Source organism: Eptatretus burgeri, chromosome 4, assembly GCF_056783735.1.
Source record: "Eptatretus burgeri isolate ZD-2024b chromosome 4, Ebu_testis_v1, whole genome shotgun sequence".
Taxonomy (NCBI): Eukaryota; Metazoa; Chordata; class Myxini; order Myxiniformes; family Myxinidae; genus Eptatretus; species Eptatretus burgeri.
Window position 1 is genome coordinate 65,146,307 of NC_140964.1, and position 26,660 is coordinate 65,172,966.

Sequence of the window (26,660 nt, forward strand, 5' to 3'; positions counted from 1 at the left end):
TTCGAATTATGTATCCATTTTACTTTTTTCTCAAGACTAAATTTTGCATTATTTTTCAGGTGAACGCAGAGTATGAACAGCATAAAAATGGACCCGACAAGCTCCGAACCTGCAAAGAGGCACAAGCCTGATTGTGGTGTTTGCATTCTTTGTAAAAAGGAAGTTGCAGTAGAAAAATTAACTGGACCAAAAGACTTATCTTCATAGTTAACATTGCTTAATGCTGCAAAAATACGTAATTATGAACCTGTTTTGCAGTTTTCCGATTCTATAGAACAAGTACCAGAATCTATCAGATACGAAACACCTTGCCGAAATCGTTTTACTCACAAAAAAGACCTTGAGACTCAACGTGCAGGTCAATGTGGAAGTGTTTTGCCGCAGTCCACGATAACAGAACCAACTCGAGCTCGAAGACAATCTACGGATGTTTCTGAACGGGTTTACTCCATCAAATGTATATTTTGCGACCGGGAGTCAGAATATGCAAAGGGGCGGTCACGTGAAAAACTCGTTAAATGCCGCGAATTGCGGGTGGATGAAACGTTGCGGTGCGAAATATTGCAATGCCCGGCAGAACAGGAAAAAGTTGCGAAATCGACAATAGAATTTTGGCCTTGACATCCAGGGAAATAGTCGCTGCGGAGGCTCACTACCACCATTCCTGTTATAAAGACTACACAAGGATGAGACCTGAAAAACCAACTCAGGAGACGGACGATGCCGACGAGGCAGGATACAAGGCTGCAGAGTCGGATGGTTATGAACAATTGTTTGATTATATCCGAACATCGCTTATTGATAATCCCTCCATTGTGCCCTTATCTCAACTCACCTTAAAACTTGAAGAATACATGCATACCCTCGGTATAGCCATAATGAAGCCATCGACAAAAAAAGCACATACGCCGTGTCCTTGAGACAAAGTTCGGGTCTACTCTTCAGTTCATAGTGAACCACAATAACAGGGTACTGGTGACGTCCAATGCCCTTACCAAGGAAACACTTTCCAAGGAAAATTTTGCCATGAAAGAACAGTCGCTGTTACTTTTAGCTGATCCTTCTGATTCCAAGGGGGACATTTCAAGAATTACTGCGCGTCTCCGGAATCATATCAAAGATGCACGGACCCCGCAGCAATGGCCCATGTATCCACAAGAACTGACACAGGACTCAATTCTGATACCCCAGTCACTTGAACTATTCCTCACCGTCTTGCTAACTGGGCATTCAGACACCCAAAAATGTAGTTCCCGTAGCTATAGGATTACACACTCCCTTGCTCAGGATAGAGTTTATCATGTGAGCACTGGCCGAAACAAGCAACCAAAACACATTCTCTTGCCATGGGCTGTAAAGTCCATTACAGGAAATACAGAAACAATTCGATTGCTAAATCGTCTGGGACATGGTATATCATATACAAAACTTGAAGAATTGGAGACTGCCTTGTGTTTGGAGAAGCTATGGATGGAGGAACACAGTGGCACAGCCTTGCCGTCCGGTATTTTCCCCCATGTCCCAACAGTCCTTGCTTTTGATTATATCGATCGGTTGGAAGAGACCTTAAGCGGAGCTGGAACATCTCATCGCGTAAATGGTATCATTGTGCAGCCTAGAGTGATTGGACCTCTACCTCCTCCAAGAGGAGAAAACCTTCCCAGAGAGAGGAAGAGAACTTTGCCACCACAGAAGGTTGTCATGCCACCTTAGGACACGAGCCAGAGAAAGAGTCCACCAGCAGTGTCCCTAGGAGAGCCGACAGTTCTTGAAGATAGTGCTTCAGTATTGGCTCGGGAAAAAACCCTAGTTTGGTCGCTTTTGCGACAACAACAACCTACAAGCCAAACGATAAGTGCCAGGACCGGCTTCAATATTGTGACTCGCCAGGACATCCCTTCAATCACAAAGGATACGATCGGGTACCTCCCAACAATTAATGCACCTGCTACTAATATGTCTACGGTGCATCAAGTACTGGTTAAAGCCACGAGTTACATGAATTCATTACAACTCTCCGAGATAGTTTGTGTTCTTGATCAGGCACTCTACGCCAAAGCGGCCGAGATTGTGTGGAATGACCAGGCTCGATTCAGTCCGATCATTCTTCGGATGAGAACATTCCATACGATGTGTAACCTGCTTTCAATACTCAGCAAGCACCTTGGAGATGCAGGGCTTCGTGATCTAGCTGTAGAAAACAACATTATCGCGGAAGGTTCAATATCGAAAGTTCTTGATGGTAGACACTACAACAGAGGAGTCCGTCTTCATAAGATTGTGCATGAGGGTCTACTCAGGTTGTTATGGCAGGGTTTCTTCTCAGAGATAGAATCCCGACAAAGCCTCAGAGATGTTCTTGACGTCACACTCCAAGAGTTGGGCGCCATTTCCAGTAATCCAGATAGTGAAACAATGCAAAAATTGCTGTCACATCAACCAACAGTTCGCATTCTGAACCTGTTTTCTCAGTATTGTGACGAAATGCGGAACGAGAGGACCAATGGCTGCGTTCTGGATGACATAAGTCGACATTGTTGAAATCCTGCGAGCCATGATTCGCGCTTCATGCGAGGGCAACTGGTCCCTCCACCTTCATTCAGTAAGGTCACTGCTACCCTGGTGTTTCGCTTATGATAAAGTGAATTATACGAGGTATTTGTCAGTGTATCTCGCACAGATGTCGAGGCTGGTGTATGACCATCCAGAGATATACAAACAGATGATGGATGGAAGATTCTCTGTGCAGCTGAGTGACAATAACCCTTTTGGTCATGTACCAGTGGATCAGACGCTTGAGGAGACCATAAATAAGGACACTCAGACGGCAGGGGGAACCAAGGGATTCAGTTTGAATACTTCTGCAGTGGCAAGATATTACCTTAGCGCAGAGTTCCGTAGCGTGGTGTTAAGGCAAATCCGACAGTTGACAGACGGGGATGAAGGAGAAAGAAAAGTGAGCCTCCCAGACCTTGGAAATCGTAGAATGCAAAAGGATGAGAGAGATGTCCAGGCAGTTTCACAATTGCTGCAAACAAGCTGGGTTCACCCGTTTGCCAGAGAAGATACGCAAATCTCCAGCCTTTCGACTGGAATCATAGTTCCAGATGGTGTTAAAAAGGATTTGATAAGAGCAGAGCAGGTCGGTCGAAATGCTGCAAAGCAATTTGTGGATGAAAGACTTAGTAAAGGAGAAAAGTTCTACGACCCTTTAACAAAGCTGAAGCTCAAAACGTTTGCCTCAATGCAAGTGACGAAGAAAACAGCTGCTGGCAATCGAGAAATCATGCTGAAGGCCGACAACCGCTTGTTCGGAAGGATGCTCCTCATTGGTTGCAGTAGTTAACTGGACATGCAGGAAGTGTTGAGGCACCCTTTGGGAACAATACCCTGGGCACTGGCCAACCACGATGGATCTCTGAAAAAGACCACCAAGGCAGCACTTGCTAACCATCTTGAAAGTAATGTGCTTCCAGAGGAAACTACACCTCGACCTTCCGCAGCAATCATCGACGGTATGGGACTTGTTCAGAAACTTGATGGAAATAAATTAACATTTGTGGAAATATCCGAGAGGCTGCTAAAGATGGCTCTCGCAAGTCACCCAGACAGTAAAAGAGTAGATGTGGTGTTTGACATATACTTAGACTCATCAATCAAGGATGCGGAAACGGTCAATCGTGGTGCTAACCGGGGCATCTTATTTTCACAGATAGTGCCCACTCACACGGTCAGAAACTGGAGAGGAATACTCTCTAGCCCAGCAAGCAAGCGTCAACTTACACGATTCGTTGCCAATGACTGGCAGCAGAGACAATCGTTGATCGGTGAGAAAGACCTCTAAGTAACAGCCGATTTGAAATGCCTCCGAATTACGCAGGATACTGTGATGGAAGTGCGTGAACTTGATTCGTCGCATGAGGAAGCGGACACTAGGGTTTTGCTACATGCGTCACACGCTGCTCGATCGGGTTTCAAATCAGTCGTCGTTGTTGCCGAAGACACTGATATTCTTGTGCTTCTCTTGGCATTCAATGCTCATATCAGCACCCGCTTATGTATGCGACTTTCGTCTAAGGGAAGGATTCGACTCTTTAGCATTGACACGATTGAAGCGAGAATAGGACTACATGGCAATTCGTTGCTGGGTCTACACGCATTCACAGGGTGCGATTCGGTCAGTGCATTCTCAGGTATGGGCAAGATCAAGGGACTGGAGTTGATGCGAGGAAATAAGGAGTTCTTGGATGCATTGTCTAAGCTGGGGAGTGAATGGACATTAAATAGGGATGTTGTTGATACTCTGCAGACATTTACATGCCAGCTGTATGCGTCCCGAACCCATGATACAGAAGTGAACGCTCTACGCTTCAATCTATGGCGCGCTAAAAAGCGTGTTGTAGAATCCAGGCAACTACCACCGTGTGCAGACACCCTTAACCAACACATGCTTAGAGCAAATTACCAGGCCGCTGTATGGAGACGATCCCTTGATCCAAAGCCTTATGTGCCTGCTCCAGAAAACCATGGCTGGCGCACAACTGACGATGGTCGACTTGAAATATGTTGGATGACAGGACTGCCAGCGCCCCAGGTAGTTTTGGACAGGTAGTTTTGGACTTCAGGTTCTGTGAGTGCCGCAAAGCGTGCGAACCTGGTGATTGCGTTTGCTTAGGCAATAACCTTCCATGTACGGACGAATGCCGATTAAAGGATTGCAGCAACACGCAGGACAGTGACTTAGTTCTGGACGTTTCTGATGATGAGTCTTCCGATAACGATGAAAGTGATGATGAAGATTAAGGACTTCAGTGATTTATACAGTGATGGCAAGGATGCTTGTGATGCACAGTCAATTACAAGTACAAATTTCATGTCGATATCACGTCTAACTTCTACGGTGTAAAAGTCTGTGTAAACTTCTTCTAAAACATCCTACCCCCCCCCTCCCCCTGGCCAGTTAATTTTTGATTCTATCACATGCCTCAAATTTTAACTAACAGGTGTAGTATTAGACCAAACAAAACCTCTCGGTATATTCTGCACAGCAATATTTTAGGAATTGGTCTATGAAGTTACTGGCTTCAAAAAAACAAAAACTGGAGAAAATTGCGTTTAAAATTTGAAATTTCTACTCATTTCAGCTAAAAAATTCAAATAAATTTCCCTTTCTTTACCTTTTCAGTACAGTTTCAGCTTGACCCTGAAGTTAGAACAATTTTACATGGCATCTAGTTAACAAATATGCAAAAAAAAACCAAAAAAAAAAAAAACCCGGTATTTTACCCCCCTTGAAGCGCCCCCTAGCGGATTTCTCCAAGAAAGCTACGCGTTTGAGCTGGCAAGCAAATAAATTCTCAAACTTTCGGTCATGACCTATCCAAAAAGCAGTGTCTCGTTTTATCCCGCAATTTGGTACCAATTCATGAAAATACTGGGCTCAGCTCATGGACTATAACTAGCAAATACAACCTGTCGCTTCGCTGATGACAATACTAAGGGGGAGAGTAAGAAGGAGGGTGGGGGAGTGAGGAGGAGTGGGAGAGTGAAGAAGGAGGTGGGAGTGAGGGGTGGGAGAGTGAGGAGGGGGGAGTAAGGTGGGGTGGGGGAAGGGAAGGTCCATCTCGACATAACCACCATCCAGACAGGTATACTCGGGGGGGGGTGAGGGGGACAGAGATCGAGGAGGGGTGGGGGAAGGGAGGGAAAGAGAAGGCAGTGCAAGGGGAAGGGAAGGCAGCGTGTGGGGAGGGGAAGGGAAAGCAGTGTAAGGGGAGGTGAAGGGAGTGGCGATAAAGCATGCCCAAACAGCAACATTTTATTTTTAACTGCCGGGTTCAATATCATACCGGGTGGGAGCATTTAAAACCAACACCATCTTCCTGGCAATTCCCTGCCTGGATGGGAGGCGTGCATGCTCACACATGCAGCGAGCTTTGCTCCCTCCGCTTGGGTCACTTTAAATCTGATTCTTACTTGCTGCACTATGGGGAAGTAGTTTCAAATTCAAAACTTATCCGTCAGTCCTTAACAGTCCCCTGAACAGAGGTGGCGGGATGGGGGAGGGGTCAAAGAGAGAGAGAGAGAGGGATTGGAGAGAGAGGGATTGGAGAGAGAGAGGGGGAGAGGGATTGGAGAGAGAGGGAGAGGGGTTAGAGAGAGAGAGGGAGAGGGGTGGGAGAGAGAGGGGAGAGGGGTTGGAGAGAGAGGGGGAGGAGGGGTTGGAGAGAGAGAGGGGAGGGGTTGGAGAGAGAGAGGGGTTGGAGAGAGGGAGAGGGGTTGGAGAGAGAGAGGGAGAGGGGTTGGAGAGAGAGAGAGAGAGAGGGGTTGGAGAGAGGGAGAGGGAGAGGGGTTGGAGAGAGGGAGAGGGGTTGGAGAGAGAGGGGTTGGAGAGAGAGGGGTTGGAGAGAGAGGGGTTGGGGAGAGAGAGAGGTTGGGGAGGGAGAGAGGTTGGGGAGGGAGAGAGGTTGGGGAGGGAGAGAGGTTGGGGAGGGAGAGAGGGAGAGAGGGAGAGAGGGAGAGAGGGAGAGAGGGAGAGAGGGAGAGAGGGAGAGAGGGAGAGAGGGAGAGAGGGAGAGAGGGAGAGAGGGAGAGAGAGAGAGAGAGAGAGAGAGAGAGAGAGAGAGAGGAAGAAGCGGAGGAGGAGGAGGAGGAGGAGGAGGAGGAGGAGGAGGAGGAGGAGGAGGAGGAGGAGGAGGAGGAGGAAGAAGAAGCGGTGGTGGTGGTGGTGCGAGGAGGATGACAGGTTGCATTTTGGAAGTCCCTTATGCTTGGTGGCGGTGGTGGGAGGAGGAAGTATCCGATGAAGAAGAAGAGGTCGTGGTGGTGTGTTTTACATCGTTTCGAGTTAACCGATCCAAGAGAGACCAGCATGCTCCGACTGCACTTGATTTATGGTTCAAACGAATATTTCCTCACCAAGCAACTTTAACTGTGGGGGCGAGGACACGTGTCCCCCCCTCCCCCAGCACACATACTCTTCTCCATTTCCGCTACAGGCCCCGCCCCTTCTCTCTGCTCCTCGTCTGGCTGTGCAAGCGGTTTTGAAACGCACAGCATCAGGCGAGCGCACTTCGCACGGTAATGGCGCCTTTCGCGACTCCCCCAACGTTTCCCGTCATTCCGGTCAGAACCTGCAGTGTCCTCACCGTCGTGTTATCCGACCGTGCGTTTTCAGCGGACGGTTGTTCCCGTTCCAGTCGGTCTCGCGAAGTCGGGCCGGGTGGAGGCCTTGTCCTGGGGCGGCCATTGTGTCTGCCTCTGCCTATCTGTCCGTCGATTTAAAACGTGGACTGAGAACAGATCGACGCGCATTTTGTTTCTTCTCTCAGTGAACGAACTTGTCCTTTTGAAAAAAAATAAAAAATATGGTTATATATATAAAAAAAAAAAATAATAAGTATAAAGCGCTGGTCGCGTTTTGTTGCTCGTTCGTTTTTAAACGGGTACATCACGATCATGGTGTCTTGGTGTTCGTATTCAGGGAATTTTATTTCTCCTCTGACCCGTCAACCAATCATCCTGATGCTCTTGTTCCGCAAATTGTTTCCCGTGACGTAACACGTGCTCGGCTGCACAAGTTTTCCGCTGCAGATGGAGGACAAAAAGCGAAGGCAAAACTGGTCTCGGCTGTCAGTTTGAACAATGAACAGGATTGATCCAGTTAATTGCTTAATTTGATTAAAACATCGTCGATTAGTAAAACTCGTTACCATAGAAACGTGACTCGGAAGTGACGGTGGCGATAATGAAGGACGTGATTGGCGACGTGGACCGTCTTCCTCGATATACATTTCCAAAAAAAAGCACCTGGAAGGTCTGTCATATAGCTGGGTCGGGATTTCTGGGCCTTTGCGAGGCAACCAACAACCTAGCTGTTAACATACACCGCTTCTGGTTCATTTATAGCAAAAAGGGGCGGGGGGGGGGGATGAGAAGTGCCATCAGGACCAGGAAGTGTTTGACGATTCTGTGTCATTTGGTGTTGGAACCATCTTGCTTGAAAAAAATGACGAAATTAACTTTGCCTTCACACAATGAAGTGTCAACCATGTTCAAAGTGCATTAACTCTCATGTATAGGTTGCAGTTGGACCTGCTGACCAACGTCCTCACATGGAAGCATTTTGCTTTTCCATTAAACCGATTGAGATTGAGCAAATGGAATGCACTTATTGGGTAGATTGTTCTCTTTTGCGATCTACTTGTAATTTCCTTCCGTTTTTATTCCCCTTTTGCGTGTCACCTGGAAAAAAAACAAAAACACCACGATATAGTTTTGTGAAACAAATGTTACGATGCACGTCCCCTCTTACTTGGAATATCATGAGGTTGCTCTGGGGTGCTCGGACGCGGTTCCAGAGATGATTGATGGTTTCCCCTTTCTTGTGAACAGCCCTCGTCAAAAGGTTTATGAGTAATACAAAGCAGCAGAAGCCTACACTAACAGGACAGCGGTTCAAGACCCGCAAACGGGGTAAGTAAACCCTTCAAACGGGATTTGAAGTTTGGTTTTGGAAATATGGGAAGTTTCAACTTTTGATCGAACTCTGTAAAGTGGCTTGCTCCTTTATTACCTCCACCACCGAAGGTGAAGGACATTATGTTTTCACCCCTTTCTGTCTATTTGTGTACAGGATATCTCAAAAAGTTTGGGACGAATCAGGATTAAATTTTGTGGAGAGGTTGGGTGTGTGACCACGATGAATTGATTCGATTTGGGGAAGATCCGAATCCAGATTCCACAACTGGAATTTTTAAAGGGATTTTTCACCATTGACAGAGAGGGCTCAAAAATGATATATAGCACGATATTTCAAAAATGTTTTCAGCCAGATATGTTCTCATGGATCGGACATTGCGTGGCGGAGTTATGCGCTCTACCGAGTGCCTTTCTAGTTTATTTATGTTGCATGCTTTTGTTGTTTTTAATTGTGTGATGACTATTTATTTATTATTTTTATGAGGTTCAGGTATTTGTTTGCTACAATGCATTGTTTTGATCGTGTTGTGAGCAGATGAAAAAGAGAAGTTTGAGCCTTCTTTATTCAGGGACGCGATTGTCCAAGGCTTGGAAGAAGCTGGGGACGATTTAGAAGCGGCTTCTCGTTTCCTGGACGTTTCGAGTTCGAAGCTCGATTACAGGCGCTATGCGGACACACTTTTTGACATCCTGGTTGCTGGTGGAATGCTGGGTGAGAAATGTTTTCCTGCTCTTATTTTGAAGCTCAAATGCGTGTGTGTTGTGTGGGGTATGTTAGGAGGTTTTAAAGTGGTACTAGACGACCCGTGAACCCGTTGTGACAGCGGTAAAAAAAACAAAAATCATTAAAAAAAAAAGGTAGCTCCAGCGAACAGGAGTCATCGTTCAACGAAGCATGCGTCTAAACAATATTATTTATTAATGAACACGGAAGTATTAGATCAAAATGGTGGTATTTTATGCTTAAAAATAAATCGTTCTTTGTCTCTACTAAATGTTTGAGATTTTAAAATAAATCATTTCAAGAAGAAAAAATAAAGATAGCTCCAGAGAACTATACTGCTGAGGTTCTTTGCATTGATCAAACTAGTGCGTGCCCGTACGTGCGTGGCCGTACGTGCAAAAAAAACCACTTTCAAACCGTGTGCCAGAAACAACCACACAGGCCGTTCCTTTGCTCTCGCGCGGCCATAGTTGCGTGGCCGTATGTGCAAACCAAAAAAATTAACCCCCCCCCTCCCCCCCCCCCCAAAAAAACTTTCAAATAACCAACCACACAGGCCGTTCCTTCGCTCTCGTGAACGACGACTGGATTGGGGCATTGTGTTTATCTATAAATGCACACAAGAAATCAATAAATTATTAGAATACAGTCATCACTATCCGGAAGTCCGTACGTTGTAACCCGCAATGGGGAACGCGGCTGAGGATCTCTTCCCCAACGGCCACGCCTACGCAGCAACGTGTCCTGTGATTGGTAACTAAATGCTGCATCGGCCACTCCTACGCAGCAACGTGTCCTGTCATTGTTTGGTAAATAAATGGCCATAACTTGGGAAGCACTTGTCCGATTAATATCAAACCTTGAAAAAGCACATACTCAGGTCCCCAGCAATATACCTGGCAAGTTTCAATTAGATCGGACCAGTGGTTGTCGAGAAACAGCAGTCACACACACACACACACACACACACACACACACACACACACACACACACACACACACACACACACACACACACACACACACACACACACACACACACACACACACACACACACACACACCTGGAATTATAGATAGATAATCCAGAAAAGTACTTGACTGAATCGGGAATTGATTTATTAAATAATTTTTTGTTGCCCGATTTGAACGAAACTTGATACTGCACACCGCAGGAGAATCTTCAGTAAGGTGGCACTAAAATATTTGTGCTATCGTGTACCATTTTGGCTGTATTTTGAGAACATAATACATATATACATATATGCATACAAATGCAAGATGAGAGTTTTAGTAATATATAGATAGATATGTTAACTTGAAAACTTTTTTTTTTTGGAAAAACATCTTATCTCATGAAGGAGCCAATCAACAAAGGATCAAAGGGGAACAGGGAGATAAAATATCTCTCATAAGTGGAAGAAAAGGGAAAGGGTGTGACTCATCCATGATCAAATGGAAGGTAACTGGATGGGAGTATGGCAAAAATCTTGAGGTGATCATGGACAGTGCTCTTGAAAGATCGGAAGGAGAAGCATGAGACCACAGATGCAGTCTTTTCCACAGACGAGAGAATAAAGGGATGAAGGAAAGGAGTTTTGCATTTAGCTTAGAATTGTGGCTGGTAACGAGGTGTGTAATTCTGGAAGTGTGTGCGCGACCCAGGAAGGGATGGACAGATGTAAGGCGGTAAGACAAAGGGCAGAAATGAGGAGATATTAATCTGAGAGTTCACAAACCTGCCTGTGGTGACCAAGAGGCAGAATTTGAGACTCAACCTTCTGCCAAGATTCCAATATGGAGAGCCTTTCATTCGATGTCCTCCAGGGGAACATGGGAAGCAGCTGCCCCAGACTGAAGTGGGACCCATGCTCCATGATATTTCTTATCAAGGCTTTGTTCACTGAAATGAGCTGAGAGGGTCTAAGATATGTCGACAATGGACCGAGTTCTGACAAAAATACTGAGGTGGCAGCCATTTCGGAGATGTGGTCACCCATGATAGGTTTTTTGACATTGTGAGACCTCAGAACTTGATGGACTGCCAGAGAAATGTACTGGTGGGAGATGGAGTGGTGGGTTGAAAGCCGATCATCGCAGAGGGTCAGAGTGAGAGAATGGGACTTTCTCGCATTGAAAGAGTTGTTGCATGATAACTAAAGTTGCAAAGATGGTGTTCTGGATTTTATTGATCGAGTGAACTCTTGATAGCCAGCCCTTATGGTTCACTCAGGTTATCATATTATAGTGATGAGTGTAGTGCCACTGCAGATGAGAGGTTGGATTTCAAGTCCCAGCTTTGTTCTAAGATATGCCAATTCTTTGTGTTGTATTTCAGGGATAGATCTAGGATTTTTAAAAAGGGGATCCAGAAAGGAAGGGAATGGGTACATACTTGCTGAGATGCTGTGAGCGTGAAGCCATTAAGGTCGACGGTCCGCAGCCTGCTTCAGGGCTGCGGAAGCTCTGAAGTGAACTCTGAGCATCTACTGACCACATTGGTTTCATGTTGGGATGGGAGAAAGAAATCCCAAGGTTTGATTGTAAAATATATTTTATTTGTTTTTTATTGTTAATCTTGATGTGGTTGAGTTGGAAACTGCAGCATAACAAAAAAGAAAGGTGAGAGGGTAAAGAAAAAATAGGAGCACCAGTTAATCAACAATTACTCGTGTGTGTGTGTGTGTGTGTGTGTGTGTGTGTGTGTGTGTGTGTGTGTGTGTGTGTGTGTGTGTGTGTGTGTGTGTGTGTGTGTGTGTGTGTGTGTGTGTGTGTGTGTGTGTGTGTGTGTGTGTGTGTGTGTGTGTGTGTGTGTGTGTGTGTGTGTGTGTGTGTGTGTGTGTGTGTGTGTGAGACTCACAAAACTTGCTGTCTGCCTCTTTTGTAGATTACAAGGCCATCCAGATTATAATGTGCGGCAAAATGCGTAACTTACGATGGGAAGCGGCCCAGAATAGTCTGTTGATGCTTTCCCGTGGGGTTTTACCCGGTTATTGAAAAGAGCAGTCACCTTTCCATATACCGTATGTGTACTATTAAACAAATCGTGCAGTACCACCACCTTATGTAAATAGATGTGATCACGTGACATCTTTAAAAAGCATCTGTCTATTACACGTACACATGGAGGAAGGTAATTGGACATACCAACATGAGAAAAAGAACTGAAGGGAAGAGGACAGGAATGGGGCATGTCTTCATTGTGTTCATATAGGTTGGGAGTAAATTGATAAAAAAAAAATAAGAGAATATATGACGGTAGGAGAAGCAAAGGATGTGAACGGACTTTGGGAGAGCAGGGAAGTAAAAATGGGAGGACATAGGAGTGGAATATAATATTAGGGAAGGAGCAGAGAAAGGAGAGAGAGCAAAGAAAAAATTCCACCTTATTGGCGTACAAAATATATAGATCACTCCAAAAGTGAAGGACAACAGTAGTGGAATGTCTGAGTGGAGACAGAAGGGATGGGAATATTGGACAGGACATCAAGGGAACTAGGGAAGGGTGTGTGTGTGTGTGTGTGTGTGTGTGTGTGTGTGTGTGTGTGTGTGTGTGTGTGTGTGTGTGTGTGTGTGTGTGTGTGTGTGTGTGTGTGTGTGTGTGTGTGTGTGTGTCGTTGAGTGGGGTCGGGGGTTCCTCATGTAAATGCCCCTCAAAATAATTTATATGATGCTTCCATCATTGCCATCCAGATAATTAAACAAGTCAGGAAAAACTTCTTTTTATTGAAAACAAACAAACAAAAAAACGTGTCCGGACGGATTCCCCCAAAAACAACCAGTGTAGGTAGGAATGACATCACAATCCTTTTTCAGATTTCTAGCCCAACATATTTTCACATTTTTCCATTTCAATGCCACAAAAAATATAAGACACAATTCCACCAACCCACACCACAAATCTACAAGTTCCAACACAGACTTCTTCATGCAATTGTTACTCTTGCCACTGGTGACCAAAATGTCAAAAGATGTTGTTATGGCAATCTGTAAAAGAATTGTCGTGTTGTATTGTGGTGTCATTCTTTCCTCGTCATTCCTTGCTACACTTTGTTTTTTGGGAATTCCATCCCTACCTGTTTTATCATCCAAAAAAAATGTTGTTTTTCAAACTTGTCAATACGCGATCTGGGTCTCCTCAGGAAGGTGTTATAAACTTTTAATAATTATCACAGGTAACTCATGGCCATAGTTTAAAATACCTAGTGTGAAACAAGGTGAATCTAATCTTTTAGTTTTCGGGACCAACAAAAATCCACAACATAATAAAAAGTCAAGTGAAATGGAAAAAAAAAATTTGAATGAGTTATTCGAGTATTAACAATTACATAAAAATGAGTATATGAACATCAAAAGTTGTATAACTCCCTCCAAACGAAACTTGGTTATCGTAGTATCTGAATTCTTTCGGGAGCGATGGATTGTTCATGAATATTCATGGATAAGAGAAGTTGTGCAGAAATCGGAAAAAGCCCACCTTCGTCCTGTGCCCTTGAATATATGGCGAGTTGTTCCAGTTACACTTTCCATATCCATTTCCACACTTGTGAAGAACCCGCTCTGAGTCTCCAAACAAGTCCGAAGTTTGATCTCCTCTTTGGCGCGTGTGGTGTGGCAGTGCAAGGAGCCGGAAGTTTTTTTTTTTTACTGGCAACGAGTACAATGACAAGTTTTTCTTGTCATTCCATCAGGCAGTTCATGTGTACAGAAGTCAAACAAACACAGATTATAATGTACAGTATTTGGCTTTCCAGGAAACCTGTTGTGATTTTTTTCTCTTTTTTAATCCCTCAAAAGATGGGGGGGGGGGGTGGCCCAGGGATCCTTCTCTCCCACACACACACCCCTGCATCTGCCCCTATATATTATAATGACAACTATAGTCAGTATAGTTTTCATTATACTATATAGGGCATCACGGCATCATATCTTAACTTTAATGTGACTCTTCCTCACTCCACAGCTCCTGGCGGGAGCCTTCTGGACGATGGGGACAAGACCAAGGTGACTCGCACCAGTGTTTGCCTCTTTTCTGCCGAGGAAGACCTTGAGGCAATTCGTCGCTTTGCCCAGGTACGGCGATATTACAACGGATTGTTTTTGTCAGTGTAACAAATATGTGGAGTTTGGGTGTGATTTGGCAGGTGGGTTGAGTTATCAATGGCAGTGGTTTGGGTGGGGAGGGTGAGGAGTGGTGTTGGGGGGGGAAGGCTTGGGCTGCTTGATAATTCCAACTACAATCATTAAGCCATAGAAATATGTTGTTTGATTTTAATGAGCATGTTCTAGTTCTCCATGATTCTCGAAGCAATGTGTGGATTGACTCTGCAGGTGATCTGCAAACTTCTGAGACGCTACAAGTACCTGGAGAAGTGCTTGGAAGAGGAGTTTAAGAAGGTAAATGAAGTAGACTTATTTTTAGCTTCAAAAGGGGTGTTTAAATTAGCCCAAACACTCAATTTTCATTCATGCACTCCATCGGAGTTCTCTTCGTATGCATGCGATGTTTCAGGCTGTTAGGTTTCATGATTCTGTAGTTATATAGGACACACACACACACACACACACACACACACACACACACACACACACACACACACACACACACACACACACACACACACACACACACACACACACACACCTTGGCCGGGGTTTGAAATGCAAAACTCCCCGACTCAGTGCAGACCTTTAACTCTTAATGAATTATGTCAAGTCCACCAATAATTAAATTTAAGTTTATTCTCCTGGAAGTTTATTTTGAAATTATTATGTTGAGTTCTTTGAAGTATTTTATAATTATTATAATGGAGCTCTTTGAAGTTTATTTTGAAACGTTATCTTGAGGTCACATTGCTAAATGGAGGGAGGTTAAAAAAAATTTTTATTATTAAATGACCACCTTGCACTGCAACTTTTGTTCAGAAACATTCAGTATATGCTACTGTTATTAACAACACCGACATGGTTTGTTCAAATTTGTGACAATCCTCGTACTCTGTCACAGAGTGTCATTGCCATCAAATCGGCTTCATGAGCAAAGGTTATACTCGGTGGTTTTCCATCGCCTTCCCAGCAGAAGTTAGGCAGGAATTTGGCCATGGTTCCGGCAATGGCTTGCCTACTCTTTGAAAGTACACCGTGGCGATCTTTACCGTCCACCAACTAATCTCGGTGTTAAACGGTGTTAAACAAGACTTTGACAGGATGCCCAGTTTAACATCCATCAGAGGGACGGCACACACAATGGTGAATCACCCTGCCTGTGAAACATCTGGATGACAGTTTGTAGTTGGGTCCAGTTTCAAACCCAGGGCTAAACAGCTTGGAGGTGAATGTGTGTACCTCAAGGCCATCCTGTCAGCTCAGGTTGTGCCTTAACACACTGAATTAGAGGGGGAGCACTCGGTAGAGTGCAAAACCTCCGCCGCCAATACTGCTAGGTCACTCAAGTGAACCTGATATCCTATTCATTCAATTTGACGTCAACAGTGCTCACAGAGTTATAATTTGCAACTTTCCCTTTTACTTTTAACTTTTACATACTCAATTCATTCGTCATAACTAGATTCCTTGAGACAGAAGTTGATTTTACGTGGGTATATCCACCTGAAGTTCCAAAATCAGCCGCAATTATAATTTTGGCATGTTTTTTTTTGTTGGAAATCACATAACATGTAGAAATGCAAAAAAAAAAATCGAAATTTTGTTGAAAAAAAAGTTGCAAGATTTTTTTTTCTCTAACAATTTTTTTTTTGGGGGGGGAGGGGGGTTGGAAATCACTTAAAACATGTAGAAATGCAAAAAAAAAATTTTGGACCAACTCCAAAATCTAATGGCATGATCCTTAGACCAGACCTAACCCCCCCCCCCCACCAAGTTTCATCGAAATCCGTCGTGTTTTTCCGTAATACTTTTCACAAACAAACAAACAAGCAGTCATAGACTTATGAAATCATCAACTTGACCTCTGACCTTATCTAATAAAAGCTGTCTCTTGAGAAGGTAGCGACACAAACCAGAAGTTTCTACGATGATTCTGTACCAAACCATCAAAAATCGAATGTTTTGGATGTTTGACCTCACTGTGACCTTGACCTTTGACCGATTTTGACCAAAATCTAATCAGCACGAGCCATCACCCTCCTGAATCACGTGGTGTAATTTGACATTGGAAGCTTCTTCTGTTCTCGAGTTATCATTTTTTGGATGTTTGACCTCACTGTGACCTTGACCTTTGACCGATTTTGACCAAAATCTAATCAGCACTAGCCATCAGCCTCCTGAATCACGTGGTGTAATTTGACATTGGTAGCTTCTTCCGTTCGAGTTATCTGTACCAAACCATCAAAAATCGAATATTTGACCTCATCGTGACCTTTGACCGATTTTGACCAAAATCTAATCAGCACTAGCCATCACTCTCCTGAATCACGTGGTGTAATTTGACATTGGCAGCTTCTTCCGTTCTCGAGTTATCGTGCCTACAAACAAACAAACAAACAGAAACGGAAGGCATCAATATACTTACGAAATATTTAGATTTCGTAAGTAACAAACAAACAGAAAGGGGTGAAAACAGTAACCTCCATCCATCTTCGAAGATGGCGGAGGTTAACTAGAAGGGCACTCCGTAGAGCACGTATCCCCGCCATGCAATTCTTGATGCACGAGAACGTATCGGGCCCAGTACATTTTTGAAATATCAGGCTATGTTTTGTTTTTGGCCTAATCTCTCAATGGTGAAGAATCACTTTAAAAATTAAATAACTCTCGTATCCGGATCTTGATTCAGATCTTCAGCAAAATCGAATCAATTCCGTCCTTGTCACCACCAAATCTATCCACAAAGTTTCAACCGAATCCGTCCACAACTTTTTGATATCTCCTGCACACAGACAGACAGACAAATATGGGTGAAAACATATCCTCCTTCTGCCTTTGGTGGTGTCGGTGTTAAACAAGACTTTGATTCTCTGTTGTATTTATACATTTTAAATTCATCTCGTTTGGTATCATACATTTCCTCTCGTAGAATGTTGAGCTTTGTCTCCATGCGAAGCTTTTCAAAAGCAGCCAACAGAAACGGGAGACAGCCGAGCGCACGGACAGACACCACACCTCACATTATATAATAAATATTGCTATTGATCACAGTGTCATCTCCTGGCCCTTTTTTCCCGCCCCCCGGAGGGAGGCAGCGGGATATTGTAATCGTCCGGTTTGTTTGTCTGTTTGTTTGTCTGTCTGTCTGTTAGCAACTTTACGGCAAAACGGCTTTAGCAAACACTATCAAATTTAATCCACAGGTGGGCAATGAACCTTGGACGACCCCATTAACTTTTGGGTCAAGGTCACGAAAAGATCAAAATCGTTTTTTTGCTCATAACATCGTCAAAAATGATCTGATTTACTTCAATCTAAGCTTATAGTGAACCTTATTCTATTTGTCACTTATAATCCTACCCATTCCTATAGTGAAAAATGCATATTTGTGAAGATCGGTAGGGTCCGAAGCTTTGGGGGTCTTGGTCATCGGTCAAAATTACAAATTTTCCATTAAAACTAAAACATGATTCTGAAAATACAACTTTACGGGAAAACGGCTGGCTCAAACACGGTCAAATTGTATCCACAGGTGGGTAATGAACCTCGGATGACCCCATTAACTTTTGGGTCCGATTAGGTCAAAGGTCAAGGTCAGGTCACGAAAAGGTCAAAATCGTTTTTCACTCATAACTTCGTCAAAAATGGTTTAATTGACTTCAAACTAAGACTAAAATATTCCTTATTCTATTCCTTAGTAGTAGTAATGCCCGGCGTTGCTCGGGCTAGCAATAAAGCCTGGCGTTGCCCGGGCTTTCTTGCAAATTTCCTGAATAGCTGTTAGTGGTTAGGGTTAGCGGTTAGGGTGAGGGTTGCAGTTAGGGTTAGCTGTTAGGGTTAGCTGTTTGGGTTAGGGTTAGCTTTTAGGGTTAGGGTTGGGGTTAGTGTTAGGGTAGCTAACACTAACCCAAACCCTAACCCTAACAGCTTGGCGTAGCGGAGGTAAACAGCGCCTGGGGCAAAGTGGAAATTTGCGTCCCACGTAGGCCTTAAACTTGAGTGGATTTGAATGGAAAATCCCATAACTGATATCGATTTATCGATTTTTTTTCGAATAACGGAAGTGTTATGGAAAAAATTTATAGCCAATGACCGAAGTTGGACCAAAAGCCATAATCGTATCGAATTTGAATGGAATCCGTTGGAGTTTGTGAAAATGCATCAAAACGAATTTTGAGGGGCCTCTTAAGGAAGACAATAATATCATTAGTAAATGTGCCAAATCTTGTTTCATTTCATGCAGTAACAAAAATCTGATGGTGGAACAAATAAAGGGGCGTGCCAAAATATTAATATAGATAATCAACATTCAGGTTTAGGATGTATCAAATTTAAATTTGATCCCCAAAATAACTTTATGCCTTAAATGGGTGGGAATTGTTGTGCCTGGCACCACTTGTTTTATTGTATTTTCCTCGTTTTTCTTCTTCTCAGTTGTTGATGTACCTGAAGGGATTTACCGAGTCTGAACAGAACAAGCTGGCCATGTTTACGGCTGTGCTGCTCGGAGGTGGACATCTGCCGGCTTCAGTTCTTGGAAGTCTTTTCACCGACTCAAACATCAAGGAAGGTGAGGTTTCCCTGACGAAAGGCAAATGTTCCAATCTGTGACATTTAATTTGAGCTATTCACCATTCATATCTGAAACCTGCCAGTTGACTTCCTCAGGTGTTGCTGCCAAAGTTGGCAACATTGGAGGAAAAAGGGTTTGCTTGGGAATATATGTTTACAACTTTCGTTAACGTTCGATATGTGTCCTTAGGCTTATCCGCTGCCTTCTCTGCGAAACTTTTTCGATCCTGGATTGTTGAGAAGGATATGCACTCGGTCACCATTGCCTTGAAAAGATCCAACATGGATAAGAGATTGCCGGTAAGGTTTTAACCACAATGGGTGGGCAATGCTGTTCCACTAAATGTGAGCTTTGTGGTCGATTGTTTGTTTTATTTTGTTTTCCAGGAACTTTTTCCTGCCAACAAGCGTGACATTGAGCACCTTACAGCATACTTCACAGAGGCAGGACTGCCCGAGCTGGCATCGTTCTTGCGTGCGCAGCAGTCCCTTGGCACACGCATGGAGATGCAGAAAGAGTTGCAGGAGAAACTCCAGGAAGGGACTCCTGTTAAAGAGGTGAACCATTAACCATTGCGGTTCTCATCGTGATCTGCTCATTGCAAAGCTTGCCGTTTGTTTCTCGGTTTGTGGTGTTGCTTTTTATTTCTGGGCCTTCCCCTTTCCACATGAGTTTTGTGGCCTGCTCTTCAGGTTATGCTGTTCTTGCGTGAGGAAATGAAGAAGAACGAGATCTCTGAAGCTCGTGCAGCCGTACTGATATGGACATCTGTAATGAGCTGTGTTGAATGGAATAAGAAGGAGGAGCTGGTCACCGAGCAAGCCATTAAACACCTCAAGGTGCTTTGGGCCTATCCCATGGACTAATTGTGCGTAGGACAGGGATGACACTGTCTGCTAGCATTTCCATATGAACCCCTGGCTGATGTGGGGAAACCAGAGCTTAAATTTCACTTTTTTTCTTTTTTTTTTAACCATATGTTTGTCCATTGTCTATTAATGTCCTAGTTCAAGGGAAGGTGCACTGATCTCTACTAATCTCTCTGTTCTGCATTGAATGTCTGTACAAACTCCATGAGCCTTAAATCAAAAAGCTCTTTCTTGGTCAGGAGCATTCTCTTCGTGGGCAGGAAGTTGCATCATAGAGTGCACTATCCTTTCGCAAGGGCCATTAATGCATCCAACTGTCCCATCTGCTAACACTCACTGAAGGGCATTGAAGATCTCTGGTGTCTTTTGAAACAATTAGGCCATTGTGTGCAGGTGTTCTGGCATCATTCCTGCCTGCAGTTGCAGTGCAAGTGTTTTTATCCCTTTTGTTACGGCGTCGCTTTGCCAATAGAATGTGGTGAGTGTTGTTGTAAAGTGGTTGGAAACTGCAGGATCACTTTAATCCAAACGTACCAATGTTGTGCACCCTCTTTCTAGAGCGGTGTTCACCCGTCACATCTGTAACACAAACGAAGCACTTTATTGCATTGCTCAGCTTTATGGAGAATCCCACAATGTGTCTTCCAGGTTTATTTCTATATCCCAAGTTGATTTCTAATTTGGCAGTGGTTAGTTCTGCCTCATTACCTCCACCACCGAAGGTGAAGGAGGTTATGTTTTCACCCCTTTGTCTGTTTGTTTGTTTGTTACTTGCAAAATCGAAGATTTTTCACATATATATTGGTTAGTCGATTTTGTTATTCTTTGTTTGTCTGTCAATCTGTTTATCGCCTACAGGTCACAATTTTAAACCGATCTTCATGAAACTTCAGCACATGGTAGAGTTTGTCATAAGGAAGAAGCCTATTGTTTTTGAGGTCAAAAGGTCATCATAGGCCAAAGGCCAACAACTTTGGTGAGATTTCTAAAATCGTCAATTTTCATCCGATTGACTTGAAATTTGAAGAGGATTTATATTTGAGCTCACTGAATTCAACAAGGCAATTATTTTTAAGGTCAACATAGGCCTAAGGTCATCAACTAAGGTGGTGTTTCTAAAATCCTCAATTTTTATCCTATTGACATGAAATTTGAAGAGGATTTTTATTTTAGGTCACTGAATTCAACCAGTGAATTATTTTGGAGGTCCACATCGGCTGAGTTTCTAAAATTGTCAATTTTCATCCAATTCACTTTAAATTTGAGGAGTTACATATTTGGTCATTTAATTCAACCAGCAATTATTTTTGAGGTCAAATTTGTTTCATGGATTTTGCAAGTATCGTGCTCTGCACAACGTCGTCGTCTTGTTAGTTTGTTTGTGTGCAGGATATCTCAAAAAGTTGTGTACGGATTCAAATGAAAGTTGGTGGACAGCTTGGGTATGTGGCAAGGATGAATTGATTCGATTTTGGTGTCGATCTGAATCTGGATCTGGATACGATAATTATTGAATTTCAAAGTGATTCTTCACCATTGAGAGATAGGGCCAAAAACGATATCGTACTGTATAGCGTGATATTTCAAAAATGTATTGGGCCCGATATGTTCTCGTGGCTCAGGCATTGCATGGCGGAGGTACATTGCCTACCGAGTGCCCTTCTTGTTCTTAATACAACACTCATTACAAACAGTTTAGTTTTGTTGAAACTATTTTGATTCCCGTGATATAAAATTGATCCCCCCCACTCCCCTTTTGCCCTCCATTCCCACAGCAATATGCACCCTTGTTTGCAGCCTTCACCAGCCAACCTCAGTCTGAACTTGCACTGTTGCTGAAAGTGCAAGAGTACTGTTACGATAACATCCACTTCATGAAGACTTTTCAGAAGATCATTGTGCTTTTTTACAAAGGTATAACTATTGCATTGAATAAAACCATTGTGTTATGATGCATTTTTTTTGTCTTGCCAGAGAGGGTTTTGCATTTGGGCCCACACATCGATCTGTCTGTCGCCACATAATGTACTAACGTGGACAACATGCGCTACCTGGTGGTAGTCAGTATTACATATTATCTTGGTTTAAAAAAATAAATTTAAACCACGTACCTCGATAAAGGATGTAAAATTAAAATACGAGTACAATAGTACATCTGTAATGTATGTACTATTATAATGTGACCACATCTGTAAAGTACGTACAGTATTACACGTTATCTATTTTTCAACTGAGTAGGTCTATAAAGTACGTTCTACGAGAATGAGTACGTCTATAAAGTGTTATGTTTGAGGGGTAGATGGAGGAACTTCAGAGTGAAGGTAGGATTTTATAGAGTAGCATCGTCCGTGGATGAGCAGGAGACATCTCGATGTAATTTACGTAGGGAAAATTGTCCGTTTAAGTTGTTACGTGTCACCACACTGGGGGTAGTGCTGTGTTAATTCGGTCGTGATATAGGCTAATTTCTCCCAGTATGTGATTTCCCCCTGTGACCTCCTATGTTTTTGCATTTACAAAACCGGAAAGAAAAGGAACGACGCTTTAACAACAACGGGCAAGTCACGCCCCCAAGGCTTACGATTGGTCAGTGTGATGTGAGTGAAGGGGACATGATGAGAGAGAGCAGGGAGTTGGTGTGAGGAGACGGCAGTCAGAACACAAAGGACCTCTCTGGCTTCTCCTCAACGTGATGATGAAATATAGCAGCACAATTCTCATTGTTCATGCTGATGTGAATTTGCTCGTATGCTGGAGAAAGACACGAGCCGTTGTCTGTTCGGTTGAGTCATGAGACGTGTAAGTTTGAGGAGAGGGGAAGAGCGCGCCTCGGGGCCTCAGAAATCGTCCGTCGTATGGTCAAGGAGAAAGGTGGTGACCATTTGCGGCGAGCGGACCTGGTGTAAGAGGGGAGTGGGGTTGACAACTTCGTTCGTGAGAAGAAAGGGTACGAAGGTTTGTGGGCCCTTAACGAAGGAAGGCCACCCACCTGAATTACCAGGTACGGTTCCCATGCAGAGAGCAGCCTGGCGCCATTTTGGGTGTGCTTTCCCACGCAGGACAACGCGGTTCAATCCCCAGGGTTCTAAAAGGATCATCTCTGGATGAAGCTAAGTGCCAGAATAGAAGGATGGGTTTTCTTTTATTTGATCTTTCCTCTTGTCTGTTTTTGTAATTGCGTGTGGAGGCGTCTCAACTTCAGGCTTTAGTTTACCTTGCATCATTATTACACTTTGATTTATTTCCATTATAACCATTTGATTTATGTTCATTAACCCTTTCTTTATTAAATTTATTTGTATCTGTCTATTCGTCGTGGGTTCGAGTATAAACCTTTGTCGTCCGTCCTGGTGAGTGTGTCTGGTACGTGCTTTGCCACCCTCCATCCTGCGCACACGATGATCTCCAAGGTTTACGTGTTCGCCTCCAAGGTAGAACCGTTCGGCTGTCTGTCCACGTCGGTCTTAACTGGCATGGACACGACAGTATGTACAAATAACATGTGAGTTTGTCTATAAAGTACGTACTACTGGAATGTGAGTTTGTCTATAAAGTACGTACTACTGGAATGTGAGGTTGTTTATAAAGTACGTACTACTGGAATGTGAGTGCGTCTATATAGCACTTACTACTAGAATGTGAGCGTCTAAAAAGTACGTACTACGAGAATGTGAGTGCTTCCAGAAAGTATGTACTACTAGAATGTGAATGCGTCTCGAAGGTACGTTCTCATCAAATGTGAGTGCGTTTATAAAGTACTTACCATGAGAATGTGTGTCTATAAATTACGTACGACTGGTATGTGAGACCGTCTATAAAGTACGTGCTCCTGGAATGTGAGTGCGTCTATAAAGTACGTACTACTACAATGTGATTGTATCTTTCAAGTACGAACTACTCCGGACTCATAGTTACAAGAATGTGTGTGTCTATCAAGAACGTACCACTGGAATATGTGTGTGTCTATAAAAGTACATACTTCTAGAATGTGAATGTGTCCACAAAGTATGTACTACTAGAATGTGAGTGCGTCTATAAAGTACTTCCTCCTAGAATGTGTGTGTCTATAAAGTACTTGCAACTAGAATGTGAATGTCTGCAAAGTATGTACTACAAGAATATTTGTGTGTAACATACGTACTACTGGGATGTGAGTGTGTTTATAAAGTATGTACAAATAGCACGTAAGTGTCTATTAAGGAGATGCTATTATGAACGTGTTTTTTTTTGTTTTGTTTTGGGGTTTTTTTCTTCTGTAAGATTAGTACTGTTGGAACAGGAGTATGTCTTTCAAAGTAAATAAGTTTGGAACGTGAATTTTTACAATAAAACCAAGGTTTCTTTGTACATCATGTTAACATAAACCTGTCATCAATGCCTCATCTTCACCAGCACACAAACATGACACAAAACTAGAGGGGGAGCACTCGGGAGAGTGCAAAACCTCCGCCGCCAATACTGCTGGGTCACTCAAGTGAACCTTATATCTTATTCATTAAATATGATGTCAACAGTGCTGACAGAGTTATAGTTCTTTTCTCCAACATTTTCTTTTGGGGGGGGGGGGAGGTTGGAAATCACTTAAAACATGTAAAAATGCAGAAAATATTGAAATTTTGTTGAAAAAAAAAGTTGCAAAAATTATTTTTCTCAAACAATTTTTTTTTGGGGGGGGGGTTGGAAATCACTTAAACATGTAAAAATGCAAAAAAAAAATTCTTTTTTGGGGGGAGGTAAAAAAAAATGGGGGGGTTGGAAATCACTTAAAACATGTAGAAATGCAAAAAAAAAAATTTTTTTCTCTATTTTTTTTTTGGGGGGGGGGAACCAAGTCCAAAATTTGATGGCATGATCCTTGGACCATACCTAACCCCTCCCCCCCCCACCAAGTTTCGTCGAAATCCGTCGAGGAGTTTTTCCGTAATACTGTTCACAAACAAACAAACAGAAAGGGGTGAAAACAGTAACCTCCGTCCATCTTCGAAGATGGCGGAGGTTAAGTCCTGGTGAGGGTCTCCAATCTCTGATTGCTCTTTCTAGTCTTGGATTTGAAAAAGAACTGGTTTTGGGTTTCGAAGATGCCTTTTCAAATATGAAGGCATTACCACCTGGTAGTGTGTAGATGTCCAGCATGCCAGACTGACGGCTGATTTGACCACGAGTCTTCTTTTGATATTGATGTCTCGGATGAAGAAGACTGCTCGGTGATGGAATCGTCAGACCTGAGTCTGGCATGCTAGACAACCCTACTAGTACTTGTGGCTGGGCGTTGCCTTAGTTCTGGAATATTCTTCTTCAAGCAAAGTTGATTCCATTTGTAATTTAAACTGATGATTGATTTCAGCTTTTATGTTGAATGTCACGATTGTTCTGCCGCATGCACTCGCTGCTAAATGATAATGGAGGGGAGAGTAGGCATAAAATTAGCATTTTGATCAGAATAGAGGTTAAAAGCGATCATTGCTGGATTGTTCTTTCATTCATAAATCCTTTTTATTGACACAGCCGACATCCTGAGTGAGGAGACTATCCTGAAGTGGCATTCCAGCGCTCACGCAGCAAAGGGGAAAACTGTCTTTTTGGACCAGACAAAGAAGTTTGTCGAATGGTTGCAGAATGCAGAGGAAGGTGAGTTAAGATTTCACAGTTCACGATGTGGTTTTATTTGAGGTACATCTTTTTGGCATTGTTTAATGAAATCTCCTTTGGGCTTTTTAACATTTCCAAATTTGATGTGATGGCAAGTGTTTGAAGCTTTACTCCTGGTATTGATGCTCATGAAACAACTAAATAACGTTGTAAAGGGGAAGAGACACAAAATATAGCAAAAGCAAAAAAAAACAAAAAACAGCAGCACACGAACATTCGGCTCTATCCCAGTATGAGAGGAGGGAGTTTGTGAATGATGGCAGTGGTCTCAGAGGTAAAAAAAAAATAAGCAAGGACCAATGTGTTGATGGTGGTCAGTGGCAGACTTCAAATCCTGGAGTGAAGAGTGAGGGAGCAAAAACTAATGTGCACGAATATAGGTGTTTGCATATGGGAGGGGTTCCACTACTTTAAGGGAGGTGTCATGGGTAGTGGCAGCATCACTCCACAAGGGCTTCAGAGCCATATTCCATGACTTTTTGGATGAAAGGTGTGCGTGTGTGTGTGTCAATAAATATATATATATATATATATATATATATATATATATATATATATATATATATATATATATATATATATATATATATATATATATATATACATACACACACACACACGTACATAATACATATACTCAGGCTGGCAGAGGAAAATGCCAGATGTGATGGACACAATTTTTAGTCCTATTTCCATATGCTTTAATCTATATACTATTGGATGCCGGATTATTTGTTCCGATACATTACATTTTTTTTTCTTTTGTTGTTTTTTCTAGAATCAGACTCTGAAGAGGACTGAAGGAAGTTTCCGTTGGTTGAAACTTTTGCCTGAGTGATGCGTTCATTGGGCACTTTCTTTATTGTTTTTTGCATTGACCCATTTGTTATCGGTTTGGTGCATCTTGCAGGTTGAGGTCAGTTACTACCTCTGTAATGGCTGCTCTTCCGGTGTTTGCAAGTTGCCATGTTTTTGAACCCTCGTTCAGCCTACCAGTATTAACTGGGTTTGTGGCGTGTAAAATCATCAGGGTGCTTTTTTAAATCTAGAGATTAAATATAATAAAAATGAACGTGTGTGAGTTTCTTGTAATGTATCGGTTACCATTAAAATCGAGTTTGCCATTTCCATAGCTTCACGAACATCTTTGTAAGCTTTCCATTTGGAGGGACGACTTATTTGTATCTGGTGTTGGTCACCGTGTCCTTTCAAAAGAAAGTGTGCATAGGCTCACTAACTTTGATCCTTGTGAAAATCA

General features: G+C 43.0%; 1 protein-coding gene across 2 annotated transcripts; it reads left to right on the forward strand.

Annotated features, from left to right (window-relative positions):
* Nucleotides 1-6,922: 6,922 nt before the first annotated feature.
* LOC147028240 (eIF5-mimic protein 1-like) lies at nucleotides 6,923-26,530 on the forward strand. 2 transcript variants are annotated; one of them, XR_015057496.1, is made up of 12 exons: nucleotides 6,923-7,080; nucleotides 8,395-8,475; nucleotides 9,017-9,193; nucleotides 14,169-14,278; nucleotides 14,537-14,602; nucleotides 18,746-18,881; nucleotides 19,074-19,183; nucleotides 19,271-19,441; nucleotides 19,577-19,723; nucleotides 20,612-20,729; nucleotides 21,529-21,667; nucleotides 25,259-25,381. XR_015057496.1 is itself a non-coding variant. In XM_085878484.1 (12 exons), the coding sequence occupies exons 2-12, from the start codon at nucleotides 8,412-8,414 to the stop codon at nucleotides 26,201-26,203; spliced, it is 1,266 nt and encodes a 421-aa protein (XP_085734610.1). In that variant the 5' UTR covers nucleotides 6,924-7,080; nucleotides 8,395-8,411; the 3' UTR covers nucleotides 26,204-26,530. The 2 variants fall into 2 exon arrangements, 1 of the variants encoding a protein (XP_085734610.1); XM_085878484.1 differs by lacking the exon at nucleotides 20,612-20,729 and adding an exon at nucleotides 26,181-26,530 and having other exon boundaries at nucleotides 6,924-7,080.
* The last annotated feature ends 130 nt before the right edge of the window (nucleotides 26,531-26,660 follow it).